The sequence below is a fragment of the Manacus candei genome, unplaced genomic scaffold, assembly GCF_025592945.1.
Source record: "Manacus candei isolate 608988 ecotype Guabito, Panama unplaced genomic scaffold, ASM2559294v1 h1tg000033l, whole genome shotgun sequence".
NCBI lineage: Eukaryota > Metazoa > Chordata > Aves > Passeriformes > Pipridae > Manacus > Manacus candei.
Genome location: NW_026138081.1, coordinates 8,583,708 through 8,598,692, shown reverse-complemented (window position 1 = coordinate 8,598,692; position 14,985 = coordinate 8,583,708). Strand labels below are relative to the sequence as shown.

The 14,985-nt window shown below is 42.5% G+C and overlaps 1 protein-coding gene across 8 annotated transcripts in view; it reads right to left on the bottom strand.

The window, feature by feature from the left end:
- Nucleotides 1–4,927: 4,927 nt before the first annotated feature.
- RPAP1 (RNA polymerase II associated protein 1) overlaps nt 4,928–14,985 on the bottom strand; it is a 40,964-nt gene continuing 30,906 nt past the window's right edge. For 6 of the 8 annotated variants that reach the window (XM_051791358.1, XM_051791355.1, XM_051791361.1 and 3 more), the window contains 7 exons: nt 13,767–13,962; nt 12,696–12,845; nt 12,103–12,245; nt 10,341–11,145; nt 9,117–9,293; nt 7,628–7,684; nt 4,928–6,859 (listed from right to left, as the gene is read on the bottom strand). In XM_051791358.1, the coding sequence (XP_051647318.1) occupies nt 6,704–6,859; nt 7,628–7,684; nt 9,117–9,293; nt 10,341–11,145; nt 12,103–12,245; nt 12,696–12,845; nt 13,767–13,962 (1,684 nt within the window). In that variant the 3' untranslated portion in view covers nt 4,928–6,703. The remainder of the gene's footprint in view (nt 6,860–7,627; nt 7,685–9,116; nt 9,294–10,340; nt 11,146–12,102; nt 12,246–12,695; nt 12,846–13,766; nt 13,963–14,985) is intronic. The other 2 variants (XR_007905157.1, XM_051791360.1) reach the window with 2 other exon arrangements.

The window sequence follows — 14,985 nt, the reverse complement described above, 5'->3', positions numbered from 1 at the left end:
GGAATCACCAAAATAAATAACTACAGAAAGCAGTAGATTGTTGGTTCAAAGGAAAAGTTAAGTTGCAAAATTCAGAATAGTTTCCTAATCTCAAAAGTATCTTGGTAGCAGAAGACTATTTATTGTCCCTAAAACAGTATTAGCAATTATATAATAAGACTAGAGAAGCTCTGCAAAATGCACATGGGCACCTGCTAACTTTTCCAACAGTGCAATGCTTGGCCTTCATGGCACCAGTGCATGCTGAGAATAAAAAGTTTTGACTCGCATTGCACCGGAGTAGTTACTTACAGATAACTTAAGTTCTGCATCCTAATTTTAACCTCAAATTGTACTGTTACGAAAAATATAAGCCCACACCCCTCCCTTAAAAAAAAAGCTTCAGAAGCTATAAAATATAAAACCTGCTGATAAGAGCTCATTGCGAAGAAGCATGGTCAGCAAGCCCATACTCTCCTTCATAAATATTTTAAGTGTTCACAAAACAGTACCAAAGAGAGAAAGACACCAAAAAGTTATTTTATATCCCCTTTCCTCCCACTTCTTTCAATAGTGGACAGATAGGAGGAGAGCAATGGCAGCTTCTGCCCAAATAATTTCATCGATCCAAACCTGATCAATCTTACAGCAGACAGTACCAAAAGGAACAAAAATGAGCCACCATCTGTGGTGTCTTCTGGGTGGCAGCATAACTAACATTTTCTGAGTGAGCTGACACTCATGTCAGAGACAAGAGATGCAGGATGGTTTAGAGAAACTTTTGTATAATTCTAAATTTGTTTTTTATAATCTATGTTGAAAGATACATTGAGGCCAGGAGTAGCAAGCTGCTTTATTTTTAAAGATGCTAACAACATACCTTCACAGTGGCTGTAATTGTATCATCATGCTATGTCACCCCCCTCTGAAACTACAATTCATTGCCAGCAGTGCAATACCTGAAGTTAATTCAGAGCTCTCTGCACTTCCTGTTACTCTCAAGATAACAGAGAGCCACCCCAAACATGCATCGTGCTGGAAGCTGCTAACGAAAGTCCATGTGCACTGAGGAAGCCTAGAATACTGTTGTGGAGATGTGCTCCTTCATTTTATGAGCAAAAATTTGCTGTGGTGGAAGCAGTAACAGTAAAAAGTCACTTAATACAGTTACTGTCCTTTCAGGAAGACAGATCCAACAGATTAATTGCTATAGTGTCATCAAATATCTGACAGATGAGACTCAAATGGCGTGGTGTGCTTACACCACCTACGTAGCATGGATCTTAAAAGTAAAGTTACAGCCTTCTTTGCTGTAAGATTTCCAAATGGGCATGTTGTGCATGTTATTTATGGACATCTGCCCAGACCTTCAGATGAACACCCCAAGAGACGTGAGCTTCCACCTCAAACTCAGCGGTGACATCTCAGTTCTCCAGTTTAACTGTTGAATTATGGATTGCTTCTGCAAACAACCAAAAGAGTGAGAAAAGCCAACAGAGAAGAACTAGAAGTTACTATAATGGTGGAAAACCAAAAATAGAAAGGGAAAAAAATGTGTACAGAAGGAGAGTCGAGTGACTGAGGGACATGGAAGAAAACAAATGAAGGGAGTACTAAGGGATAAGGACACTGTGGAGATAGAGGGGAAACCACAAATTTCATCTCAATCTGAGAGACCCAGAAACCACATCCAAAAGCTGAGCCACTCTCCAAGCTCACTGGCTCACTCAATCCTTCCTTTTGTCCCATCCCAAAGCTTCAGACTGGTTACTGTGGTTGGGGAGCAAGGTCCCAGCAGCCACCCAGCACTCTGGAGAAGCAGAAAAAATGGATGAAACAAAGTATTTACCTCCAGTTGATGCTGCTGCTGCTGCTGACCGCTCCCCAAGCTCCCTGAGGGCTGGTGCTGGGCCCAGGTGTTCCCCGTTACTTGCCCAGCCCCATAGTTGTTGCCCCTCAGGATGGGCTCCCAGCACCCAGATTATTCCACAAAACTTCCTTCCAGCTGTAGTCATCAACTAAGGCCTCAGATCTTAGCACACACTGTCACCTATGTGGCTCTGCTTTGACAGCAGTAGTATTCCTCCATCACACAATCCCCCTTTTTGTTGTGGCCTGGACAAGCAGTTGCTTTGTAATGAGCATTGACTTCACTGGTCTGGTTTGTCATCCATGTTAGATTAGGGCAGAGGGACACAGAGGGTAGGTGCCACTAATCTTTCCCATATGCCTTAGACTTCATTATAATGTCCATACACAGTACTTTTTGGAAACATCCATCGACCTGATTGGACTTACGAGCTGGTTGCTCAACAGACATCAAAGTACTGCAGAAAAGTTGCCCGAGGCAGAGTAAAGCAGATTCCTCTGGTCTCTGGAGCCATGGGTGTCTGTCAGTATCTAGTAGTTACAGTCCACTAGCAAATAAAGAACTGGACCCAAAGATGGGTCAGGTATTGCTCTGTCTACAGTGTCCTTTGTCAGTAACCTACTCACAACTATTGCTCAGGTCAGGGTTGACTGGAGGCTCAGAACACCGCCAGTGAAGCATCTGGTCCTCAGTCAGGTTGGAGCTCTCTGTGCTTTGGCTGGCCAGAAACCTACAGACAGCATTTTTGCAGCAGCTGTTTTGAGACTCAAGATTACCACAAAAAAGGGAGGGAGGGGAACAGACAGCGGCCAATTTACCCCTGATTGAAACCACTACTTATCATGCAAAACGCAGTTCTGAGAGCATGGCTTCAGCACAGATTCTCCATTCAAAGGGAGAGGGTAAGCCAGTTTTTAAAAACTAGAGAAAAAGGCCAGGAATTTACCATAAAGTTATTTAAACAAGGGATATCAGAGGGCTAGCTTTGTAAATGGAAAGCTTATATGAGCTTCTGTAAGCCAATGGGAATAAATTTGTTTTGCCCCCCAAATATGATAATTAGCTGGAGGCAGCACCACTTCATCAATGAGAGATTTCCAAGGAGAACTTTGCAGAACTAGGAAGGAGCACAAGCAACAATAAAAATGCCTTCTGCTCTACTTTCTGACACCGAAAGAAATGCACTTGCCTGACCCGTACTATATTTATACACCCCCATCTTATGGCTTGTTCATGACTTCATCAGCAAAAGGTGTTTAGGGTTTGCCTGATGTTAAGTGGCCAGACAGAATGCATTAGTCTAGAAATGGCTTATTAAATTCCGCTGTCAAACTGAAGGAGTCAATAAATACAGTGGAATGTAAGTGCTTTACTTACATAATGCTTCATGTGTATTGTTAAAAAGTTCTCATACAACACAGTTTCAGTTCTGTTTTAATTTCTTCCTTGTTTAACGCATTACTTTCTTCTGCCAGCTCTTGTCCTACCTCAGTGTGTAGTACTGTCAGCCACTGAGTTGCCTACATCTTTTCTGGGAACTGCCCCTACTCAGCAAAGTGGGCCAAGTCATCACATAGGGATTCTAAACTCAGGGAATTCAAACCACTCATGCAGTTGAAGGATCACAAATCAACTCCATTTTTTCTAGGCAAGAAAGGACATCCTTCCAAGCTGATGCAAGCTCACTCACCCATTACAAAATGCAAAAAAAGATTTAGCAGAATGCAGAAAACTTCAGCCATTAAAGTTATGGGATGCAAAACCCTTGACAGCCCCACCATCTTACTTACCAACTCAACAGCAATACTAAAAGCATTACCTTCAACTCATGTCCAGTACAATCAATAATTTTTAAAAACACGTCGCTGCCTTCCAGCACAGCCCCTGCTAAATTTGTACCATATAGATTCCACCGTTATCCACACGGGACAATATCAGTAACTTGGATGAAATCAAGCATTTTCGAGCCACAAAGGACCAAAAGATGAGGCCTTTTTTTGTTTCTAAGAATTAAAACATAGGCAGGGATAGTTTTATTTGGTTGTTGTTGCTGGTTTTGTTGACTTCTGATGAGAGTTATCAGACAACATACGTTGTTCTGAGCTAGAACCACTTCAACCCCAGAAACCTATTTGTGGGTCTTATTTCAGCAGAATTATTTTCTTCTCAAGGAAATCTTAAGCTTTCAATAAAGATTTAAGAAGTCACATCAATTTTTTTGGGGACAGTTTTAATTTTCTTCATCTCCTCACTTACCCTGATCAGGATTAAACTGGATTAACAGAACTGGCATGCTTTGGTCCTGCCTCTGACTGCATTCAGCTGAAGTTTAAAGCTTACATTCACTCTACCAGGATTTTTTCAAAATGTTCCTGCTGGTAAAGCACCAAATAATTCTTAGCAACCTATCACATAAAATATTGAATTCTCCACACTTGCTCCAAAAGGATTTGCAAAAGTAAAAAACACAGGAAATTCAAACCATGTTTAAAGGCTGGTTGTTTTTTGGTGGGATTTTTTTCCAAGTTCCAATAGCGCTGAAGCTGAGAAAGCTTGCATTTAAACTAGACAAAGCAATGCCCTCTAGTGTTCTGCAGAGAAATCTGGTAAAAGGCTGCCCAAAGCCTTAAAAAATTCAAGCTTAGGACTGCTGTACCACCTCAAGTGACATTCGACATTTTGAAAACTCACATGCAGCATCCTTAGAATTTTCTGCACATAACTGTGGCCTGCAGAACTATTTGAGATCCTTTCTTTTCCTTCCCTCCGTTGCTGATACTTGTATCATAATTACAAATACCACCCATGGACAGTATTTTACTGTCTTCCCACCTGTGGTGTTTGACAAATCACGATACCCACTCTGCACCTTCCCCAAGTACACACAGCATTTCGTACCCTGTATTACTGACCCATCACACAACATGTAATTTTTGGCTTGAGGAGCTTTCTTACAGAGCTGCAAAGCTTAGTGCATTTTCTCACAGCAGTAGCATTCCCAAGATATTGATAAATTGCAAATAGAACTCTCCAAATTCAAGAAAGACTTAAAGAAAAGCAGTCTCACAGTTAAAAAAATACCTGCAGAGTTCTCAAAATATTTATTTACACCCTGTACACAATACAAAACTCAACTTTGCATCGCACAAAGTACTGGAAGACATTTTATAACTGGTGGTCTAAAAAGCAAAAGGCAAAGTCCTTGATGAAGGTTGGTCTTAAAGGGGCAGCTAGGAGTCCTTATATTTTACCATCCATTGCTCTTGAAAGACAACTGCTGGGCTCTCACCATCTAGATAAAAGCAGAAAAAAGATTGAATGGAAATGCCAGTTTTGCCCTTTCTGAAATAAGGTGAAGGTAAATGAAACTGTTTATTTTTTGGCAACTTAAGGGGGACTGATACACATAGAAAACTGCCAATACAAAGACAGCAACCCAGTCACAAATGCCCTAAGCTCTATGTGATTATGTAGCCATATGAGGGGGCAGCAACACTTGACTTTTCAGGTGAAAGAAAGATACTGTTATCATTGGGCACAATGATCTTAAAAGGTCTTCTCCAAACTAAATGATTCCTTGATTCTATAAAGCTGCTATCTGGACTTTGTTTCTTGTCTGAACAATTTCAACTACAAGCAGGCCTATTAACAGTGTTTCATACTCCTCTTGGGACATTGACTGGAGCAAGGTTAATACAGGCATGGTTTCTTTGGAGGGAAGCTAACTTGGCCTGTTTGATAGGTAACAACAGGAGCTTGGCCTTCAGACTAGGCATTACCCTGCACCTTCCAGAGGAATTTATTTGTAAGAACAAAAAATCAGAGATACTTTTATGAACAAACCTTGTTAAAGTTCTCCAAACAAAAGCCTGCCAGAGTGACTGTAGTTCTGCAAAAATTACTGGATATAAAGAAAACATCCAGGGGGATCAAACCTAGAGTAAATTCTGGACTTGATGTGGCACTTGTGAGGAGCCTTTTAGCCTTGTGTCTAAGGCTGCAATATAGAATTTGGATGTAGAAGTGGGATCAAATTAAACATTGATAAAATTACATTTGAGCTAAGAAACTCCACTTCAACACTGAAATTGAATTCTCCTCAGAAGGCAATCAATACATATTCTAGCTAAAAAAGCAGAGACTTTTTTTTTCTCTAAATTATTTTTGATCTTGTTATACATGGAACCAAATTAAGGGAAAAAAGAAAACAGTTTAGAGACTATCCAAAAGACAGCCAAGGGAAGACATTCATGTTCGTACCACTGCATTAGGTATTAATATTTCTTAGAGGTCTGACGCAATACATCTGTATGCACAGAACACTATCCTGGAGAAACTGCTTATATATATATATTAAATGTAAGGAAAAAAAGAGCTCACAGGATCAGCTTTTTCCCTGTCACATCATCATTCTATTTGCAGGGGATAGTGTGGGGAAAGGACTATTCAAAATTCAGGGTACAAAAAAAGCAAGGGAAATATCTAGGGAAGACAGACATCATCTTGAAAACCCAGTTTCCAGCCTGACTGAATGAAATAGCTTTTCCAATTCCTTCAGTTCGTCCAACAGTCCAGTGCCTTTCAGACACATCCTCACCTTCTCTGGGAAGAAGAACAATACGAAAGAAAATGAAGGAAAATGCTCCAACATTCAACACAGAAAGGCCACACACACAAATACTGTGCATTGTTCTGCAGACCTGGGAGCATTCTATCAGTGCTTCACGTGGCAAAGATGCCAAGAATGTCCAGGTAAATACTAAAACCATCTGAGCTGCAAGTAGTTTCATCAGTGAAGTATAAACTGATCTCTTCCATTCTTCACCTTGGCTCTCTTCTTGCACAAGTGTTTTGCTATGAGTCTAGCGCTGGTGCATTCTCCTTATTTTCTTTCTGTGTCACCATCTGCAGGTACTTCAGTCTCATGGGAGGGAGCTGCTCATAAAGGTCAAATCCCATAGGGTTCTCTGCATTCAGCAGTCTGTAGTATAGCAGGTGTTTTTTCAAATTCTGAAGAAAGAAACAGTAACCATTAAACATGTCTGAAAGGAATCTAATCTTTTCCACCATCTCCAACACAACATAGCAATCTGCAGATAGTACAATTCCATCATTCCCAACATATTTAATTATATCTTCAATTGAAGAGCTATAAAAGGCAAGTTTCTTGCAATAAAATTTACTTTTGATCTGTATGAGAATTCCTCTTCTGAACACAACTCCACCGTCTTCTCAGCAGCCTCTCATAAGGACTTTTTTGCCAGAAATCCAAGTGGGATTTTGAGTGGGATCTAATAATTTACCCTCGACACTAACCACAGAGGGCCAAATGACCCCATTCTGTCACAAAAAGGATAGACTTTGGCAAGCTCCTTGAGAAAAGGAGAAACCTTGCATCAGTTCTGCTCTTTTCAGGGGAAGCATTAACCTCAGAGTTAAGGCAGATCACTGCTGTCTGTCTATTCATAGCCGTGCTAGAATCATTCCTCTAGCACCTCTATCTATCCAGATATAATGCTGCCTGGACAAGACGATTGAAATACAGTACAGGAGATTCATCTAGGTTTCAATGGGCTCCGTGTTTTGAGTTTAATTACTACAAGAACTGGTTAACAGTATTTACAGACATTGCAGGCCAAAATCCTACTGCTAATCTCTCATTCTCAAATTAGCAAGGTAGTAAAACACAAATTTCAAAAGCCAAATATAAGTATGTAAGAGTACCAGGTATAGAACATTTAATTCCCAGGGGTACAAACTGAATCTTATAGATCCTACCTCATCCACCAACAGCCATGTTTTCCGCAGCATGCTCTTCCGAGCAGCATCAGTCTCCTGGGAACAAAACACATACCTTCCTTAATAGAGTACAATAATAATTTTGCCCATGAGCATACAGCACTCCAAGATGATTTGTTAATTATGACAATGAGCAGCTTGTTCTAGCAGAAAGTGCTTGAGATGGCTATCACTTGGATCCTGCCTCTCTCCTCCTTTCCCTGATCTGAATCTCGGCTGATTTCTCATCCTTCAGGTAGAACTGCAGATGAGAGGTGAAGTGTTGTTAGCACAACTAATTATTGCTAGAGGCTCCAAGGCCACGGGAAAGCTTCTGCTTGGTTACTCAAGCAAAGTGAAAGTAAAAAGTACTTTACACCTTAAGATTGCTCAGGCAGAGGTCAAATCTTTTACAGAATCACTGAATATGCTGAGTTGGAAGGGACTTACAAGGACCATCAAGTCCAACTCTTAGCCCTGCACAAGACCATCCCCAAGAGTCACACCATGTGCCTGAGGGTGTCATCGAAACAATTCTTGAACTCTGTGAGGCTTGGTGCTATGACCACTTCCCTCGACTGGCTGGTGATGCTTTGCCTGATGCCCCCAGGACACGGTTGGCCCTCCTGGCTGCCAGGGCACTGCTGACTCATATTCAGCTTGCCACTGACCACGAACCCCAGGTCCCTTTCCACAGCACTGCTTTCCAGCATCTCATTCCCCAGTCTGTACATACATCCAGGGTTGCCCCATCCGGGATGCAGAATCCAGTACTTCCCCTTGTTGAACTTCATATGACTGGTGATTGCCCATCTCTCCAATTTGTTGAGGTCTCTCTGCAGGGCCTCTCTACCTCTGAGGGACTCAACAGCTCCTCCCAGTTTTGTGTCATCTACAAACTTGCTTAGTATCCCTTCCAGTCCTGTGTCCAAGTCATCTATGAAGATATTGAAGAGCACAGGCCCCAAGATGGAGCCCTGTGGAACCCCACTGGTGACAGATCACCAGTCTAATGCCACCCCATTCACTATTACCCCCTGACCCGCGAGCTGATTGCTCACCTACTGCGTGATGTGTTTATCCAGCTGTGTGCCAGACTCATTTACTGTGGGAGACAGTATCAAAAGATCTACTGAAATCCAAAAAGATTACATCAACTGGCTTTCCTTGATCAACTAGGTGGAGCTCTCTCTGCCTGCAGCTCCCTCATCCTTTCTGCTTTATTCTTCCCTCGATACCACAGCCCACATAGTTGCTGACTTCAAAAATTTATGTGGGACTGGCTACCATTAGTGCAAGTACTTCAGGGCATAATGAACAAAAGCTGCTGCCTCATACGTGGTCTACTGAACAGCCGACCAGTCCTCTCAACACAGTTGCTTACAATCTTTGTTTTTAAGTCCCAAGGTCAGTGATTCACCACGAGCCACACTGGACCCCTGGGAGAGCAGATGCAAAACCCAAAGAAGTTCTGCTATCCGTTACCTACCTGTGTCGCACTTTCTTGGGAGAAAATAAAGCTGTTCACATGAGCCACAGCCACCACGTAAAGAACAGGGCACCAGGCGTGACGCAGCGCACCAGTGACCAGTGTTCGGAAGTAGAGTCGCAGGAGGTTCAGGTTATCCTCAGGAGGGGAAGTGTATCGCTTAAGCGGCACAGGGAACTGCAACAAACCCATACAGAGGCAACATTACAATTTTTGTCAGGGTCTAAGTAGTGAGGGGAAGTTCATGATTTCTAGGGTGTTTCCCAGCTGTTTGCACATGGTTGCCTATATAACATGATGTACATGGCGGCATGACCCCCATTTGCAGCAAGAGCTGCTACTGCCCACACTGACTGATGTAACATGCCTTGACAAAGTGTTCTCAAGACCTCTTCAGCTTTATGGAGCTATGTTTTACAGGTTCTATCACTGCGGCTGATTTTTGGCACAGGTAAGAAGAGTGGTTACAAAGTAAGTAGACAGAGCACTTTTGACAGCACCACTAAATTCTATCTCTTGTGCTCTGCTTATTCAAAAAAAATATAGTCCTGAAGTTGACAGATCAAATTTTCTTGCCAACTTACCCAGCAGAGCACAACTCCAGTATGACTAAATGTGGAAACATGGTTGATAGGGAAAATTAGTATTTGTCTATGCACTGGGTAAGGAAAAGGTTCGCACCAAGGTGTGAAATATTTATTTAAGGGAAAGGCAATTGCTGGCGGAACATGGGATGTGGTGAGCCCTTCATATACAGCCTATAAATTAGAAGGTTCTCAATCACTAGACCAAGCAGGGTGTGGCACAGTTTTCACTGAAGACTGAGCAATTTCACAGCTCCTGCCCTCCACATATACATACTATCTGCTTTCAAAATAAAGTTCAAAAGGTGTCTGAAAATGCTTATGTGACCTACAGCTGCTGGACTTTGCTCTTTAGACTTACAGTCAATCAAGCTGTAAAATGTACATACTGCTGTTACAGCCTTAAATCAAAAGAACATTGCTCTCCATTCCTATTCTATTTCATATTTCATGAGTTGGACTCTCTTCAAGGAGAATGAAAAGCTTCTAAGCAAAGAAAGCATGATTATTCTACTGGAACAGAGGAATGGGGAAGAAGGGGAAGGGCTCTGATGCCCAAATCAAGGCTGGAGAATCACAGGCAAGAGCCCAGTAATCCAGAAATATGCACTGACATGCAACTACCATAAGCCAGGATTACCTGCTGTAACGGCACTCCAAGTGCCCGCAGGATATTTGTGTGCTCCCCAAAAACAGAGAGACGCAGATGAACACTGAAACGCTTCTGTAGAGGTAGAAGAACAAAGACTCCAAACAGTGGGTCTCCAAAGGAGACACCTTCAAACTGCTCCAGGAGACTTCTATAGAGGTCATGGAAGGATGCCAAACCAGGGAGAGGAGCATCCAAGTTCAGGGAGTCCAGGGCCTTGGGCTGGCAGTACACAGAGAGAAGGCCAGCTGTGTAGTGGTGGATTGGTGCTTCTAGAAAGAGGTCACAGCCTGTGAGAAAGACACACATAAGCCGTGCAAGTTTGGCAGCAGTAGGGATGCTCTGAAGGGTTTTATCACGCCAGGTTTCCAGCAGTAAGACCCATTGCAAGTTCCAGGTCACAGTATTGACAAGATCAAGTGGGAGAGAGTTCAGTACAGCCCCATGTGTCTCTGCATTAGTCACTTTGTTGTAGAGGCTGATAAGTGGAAAGAACGGCCAGTCCGAAGGCAGGATGGGCCCTCTGACCTCAGGAAGCAGCATTGACTGGATGAGGTAATTCCGCCCTTGGTAGGACGCTTGGGAATGCATAAGAGTAGGCTGCAAGTGGACAAAATGAGAAAGGTAACAGGAACGAATGGAAGGCAGATTCTGATACGATTCTCTCAGCAGGGCACCACGAGTAACCTTTGAAAAAACTGCTGTCGCAGAGCCAGGCTGTGCCAGTTTTGCACTGGTACCCAGATGCAGAATATCAGAGAAGTCAGCTGCTTCTGGTCCTCCAGCTTTCCCTTCACTGTAAGACAAAGACAAACAACAGTTTAAGAAACAAACAAGCAAAAAGCCCCCCTAAAACACCAAACAAATAAAACAGCACATAAATTCATCTCTACAACCTTCCTGGAACAGGAAGAGTAGCATATGCACAGCACTGGCAACACTTGCTACAGCATTCAGGTGCTCTAATATAGAATGCCCATAAAGCACCAGCTATCTTGGTATTCATAGGGAATTCACAGAACCACCTTTGGAGTTAGCAACACTGAGGTTGTGCCATGAAAAACCTCCACACGATACCAGCAGTCTGGTGTGGAGGCTGAAACCCCTTTTCCACAGAGGCAGACTACTTACTAACACAGATGTCAGGGTGCTGAGATGAAATACTGTGTATCATATAAGGCCTACATGAATCAGTAAGACAATTCTCAAAACAGTAGCTTTGCAGCTGGCAGTGGAAAGGTCAGGGGAACCATACAGACTGTCAGAAACTGTGTGTGTGGAGGGTGTTTGTCAAATCCATATGCCATGATCTCAGACCAAACACTGACCATTTTACTGACCAAACAAAAAACTAAAGCACCACCACACAAACATACAAACCCACTCATAAACTTCATTAAGTTTTTCAGGCTATGTCAAATTCCCATTTATTTTCTAGAATTGCTACTCTCTAGATGGCAGATGCCAGGCCTTAGTGAAAATCAGTTCTATCAGGAATCACACAAGCCTTTTCACAGAGGAAACCAAAAGAAACCAGGCACATTTCTCAACATTGGTACACTAGAGAGAAATACGCAACCATGGTGCTTGTCTGATTAGAAGGTTCAGTGCCTGGAGAATAACCACAATTCAAATACGGGTCCTGTTAAAGGCCAGAAATTATGACAAAATTACAGTGCCAATGTGGTTTTTTCCATTTTCCCCAAGTTTTCCCATGTACCAGCCTAGAGAAAGGAAAAAATGCAAAGCTTACGGAAGAAACTCTGGATTAAAGGCAAGATCCAGTAGGACCTTGTGAGCCAGATGCTCGCTCCCTGGCAACAGGCGGCTTAGCAATGCCATGGCAACACAGTGATGGAGTGAGGCATGCTGGGTGTAATTCGGACAAGCGCCTGCCTGTACAGGAAACAAAACAACACATAAAAGCACTATATCATTTGTCAACAAAGACAATCAATGAGGACAGGAGGGTCAAACAAGACAGAAATCTCACTGGAAAGTGAAAGACTGAGGCAGACTGCAAGAGTTGTCAGCATTCATACCAAGAGATCTTTCTCCTTCCCCTCACTGCCTTAGGTAGTCAGACATTTTTTTAGCAGCACAGTTGAAAACTTTGTTCTTACTCTATCCCAAAGACAGGCGAAAATATATTTTGCCATCCAAAGTATTTTGGAACTAAATCCCCACATCAGTAACTGTAAAGATGTTATTTGCTAATGGGGCATAAAAGTCATCTGAAGAGTCACCAGACCTAAGTCAGACACAAGAAAGAACATGGATGTGAAGACTGGTTGCCAGCGAAGTCAATTCCTTGGGTGAAAGAAATGAAAGGACTAATAACAATACCATTTTCTGAGCCAATGCTAGCACAAAGTACTGCAGATGATATTCATGGCGTAGGATCCACGCAGATGAGGGAGTCACAGAGGGAGGTCCAGTCTGCCAGCTTTGATGCAGATAATCCTTCAAGCCTCTGAAGCCCAGCACAGAGCTGTACTGTAAAGGAATCACAAGCAGGGGTACAAATAAGACAGTTTGTGCTTGGAGGAAAGTAAAACATAGCCCTCTCCAAGGCTTACCTCCTACCTCCTTATATGAGAATTCCTGCTGGCTACTCCAAAAGGGATATTTAAAAACAGCCTGATAAATATCTGCTTTTCTGCCTCTGGGTTCACCTGCATCCATCATGACCATCCCCATCACAGGTAACCAATGGTCACTGCCTGCATAGTGCTTCATAAGGCAGAAGTCTGGCCAGGGGCTTAAACATCTTTTTCCCTTATCTGGCCAGATATTTCTATTAGTATTTACCTAATTCAACACAAGGTGACAGGAAGGCTTTGAGAAAGCTTATGCTAGGTACTCCATCTCTCTAGGGCTCAGTCATTTCCTCCTCAGAGTCTGTAATCTTCCATAACTCACTCATTCTACAAATTCAGGACAACCTGAAGTAGGAAGGAACCTCTTCAGTCACTGTAGCAGTCATTCTCTTATTTAATATTATCCCATTTTCCTTTGTTATACATGCTTCAACCATGCCTTTCCTCCACTGACATTCAAGCTACTTATTCTGCTTAGCCAAACAACAGTTACTCAATTTTTCTCAACATTCTTTATAAGTCCATCCTTTAAGTGCCACTTGCTCTATAATTCCAGCTTCGTAGCGTCAACTGGATATTGCAATTCAAAGACGAGATATTTTTCAGATCCTCATCCCACCTGTTCTGAAAATGGGGGTATTTCTCTCTATAATACTTGAATAGTTTTAAAATAAAAATGCACAGCAATTTGTTTTTAACGGTCCTTCTAACATCTCTTTTAAGCCTGGAAAGATAGAAATACTAACCTCCCTCACAAGTATATCATCATTCACCTAGAATTTACAGTGAAATTTACAGTGAAAAAGTCTTTTCTTACCTTGCTGGTCAGGCCCTTGTGAATATGAGTGATACTATTGATGAGAAACAGGAGGGCAGTAAGGAAGGGGAAAGGTGACTTGGAGCCAACCAGGCTCAAAGGAGGTTTGCCTCCAGTGCAACTCAGAGATGAAATGCTGATGACGGATTCTGGTGCCGGGGAACAGGACAGAGGGTTGCACAAAGCAGAACACGGCCTGTGTGAACAAATAAAGAGAGGGGGGTCAGGTCAAAAGCATTCATACTGCTGAGGAGTTATCTTGTAAGGAATGTTACTTTCTATCTCAACTGCACCACACATTACAGTAAAACAGAAGCCCTGAAGACTGTGCAAGAAAAGAACTAGTATCATGGTTAGTCCAGTAAGCACTACTGCCATACAAGCTAATGCCAGTGAGCTATCACGAATTCTTATCTTCAGCTAAATTGGTCACAACAAGCAGAAATACTGATGCAGTGACGCATCTCTGATGTCAAGCATTTGGAAACACCAGACCTTTGATTGAAAAAACCCCCACACATTTCCCCACATACATATGCAAACCAGGCTAATAAAGCTGCCCACCCACTCAAGACATTACAGTAATAAACTTGTAGGCAAAGCCAAAAAGCCTGATTATAACTAAAATTGACATGGCAAAAATGCTGCCCTTTATGTGCTCATGAAATGCATATTTTTAGAATCTTTTCAGAAGAAAACTAGCTTTAAGGTACATAAACATGACTATGCAAACCACTCTTGGGGTGCATGTGTTCTCTGCAGGTAAAACTAGAACTTTTCGTACCAGCAGTGCTTGTGGGCCCCACACTGGATAAGCCATGTCTGTACAGGCAAGACAGCCACAAGGAAGAGCGACCATAAGCGTGTTGCTCAGTGGTAATGGGGCAATAGGAGAAACCCTGTCAAAGATCCATATTGTTACTCTGTGACAGAAAACGGTTTGCTTAAATGCATGGCTTTTTCTACCACTGGCATTACATGTAGGAGATGCATGAACGCATCTGGAGCTCATGGAGTACCTTGAACTCCTGGCCCTAATCTGCCCAGAAAGTTTAGACAAAATTGTAAAAATATTCAGGCAGAGATTCACTTACTCTTCATTTTCACCAGCCAATGTTAAGAACAGCGTAGGAGAATTCTTGCTGATGGGTTTTTATAGTCTGACCTAACCCACTGTTTTCAGACCCCAAGGACAGGCAGAAAAGGGTCTAACAAGTGC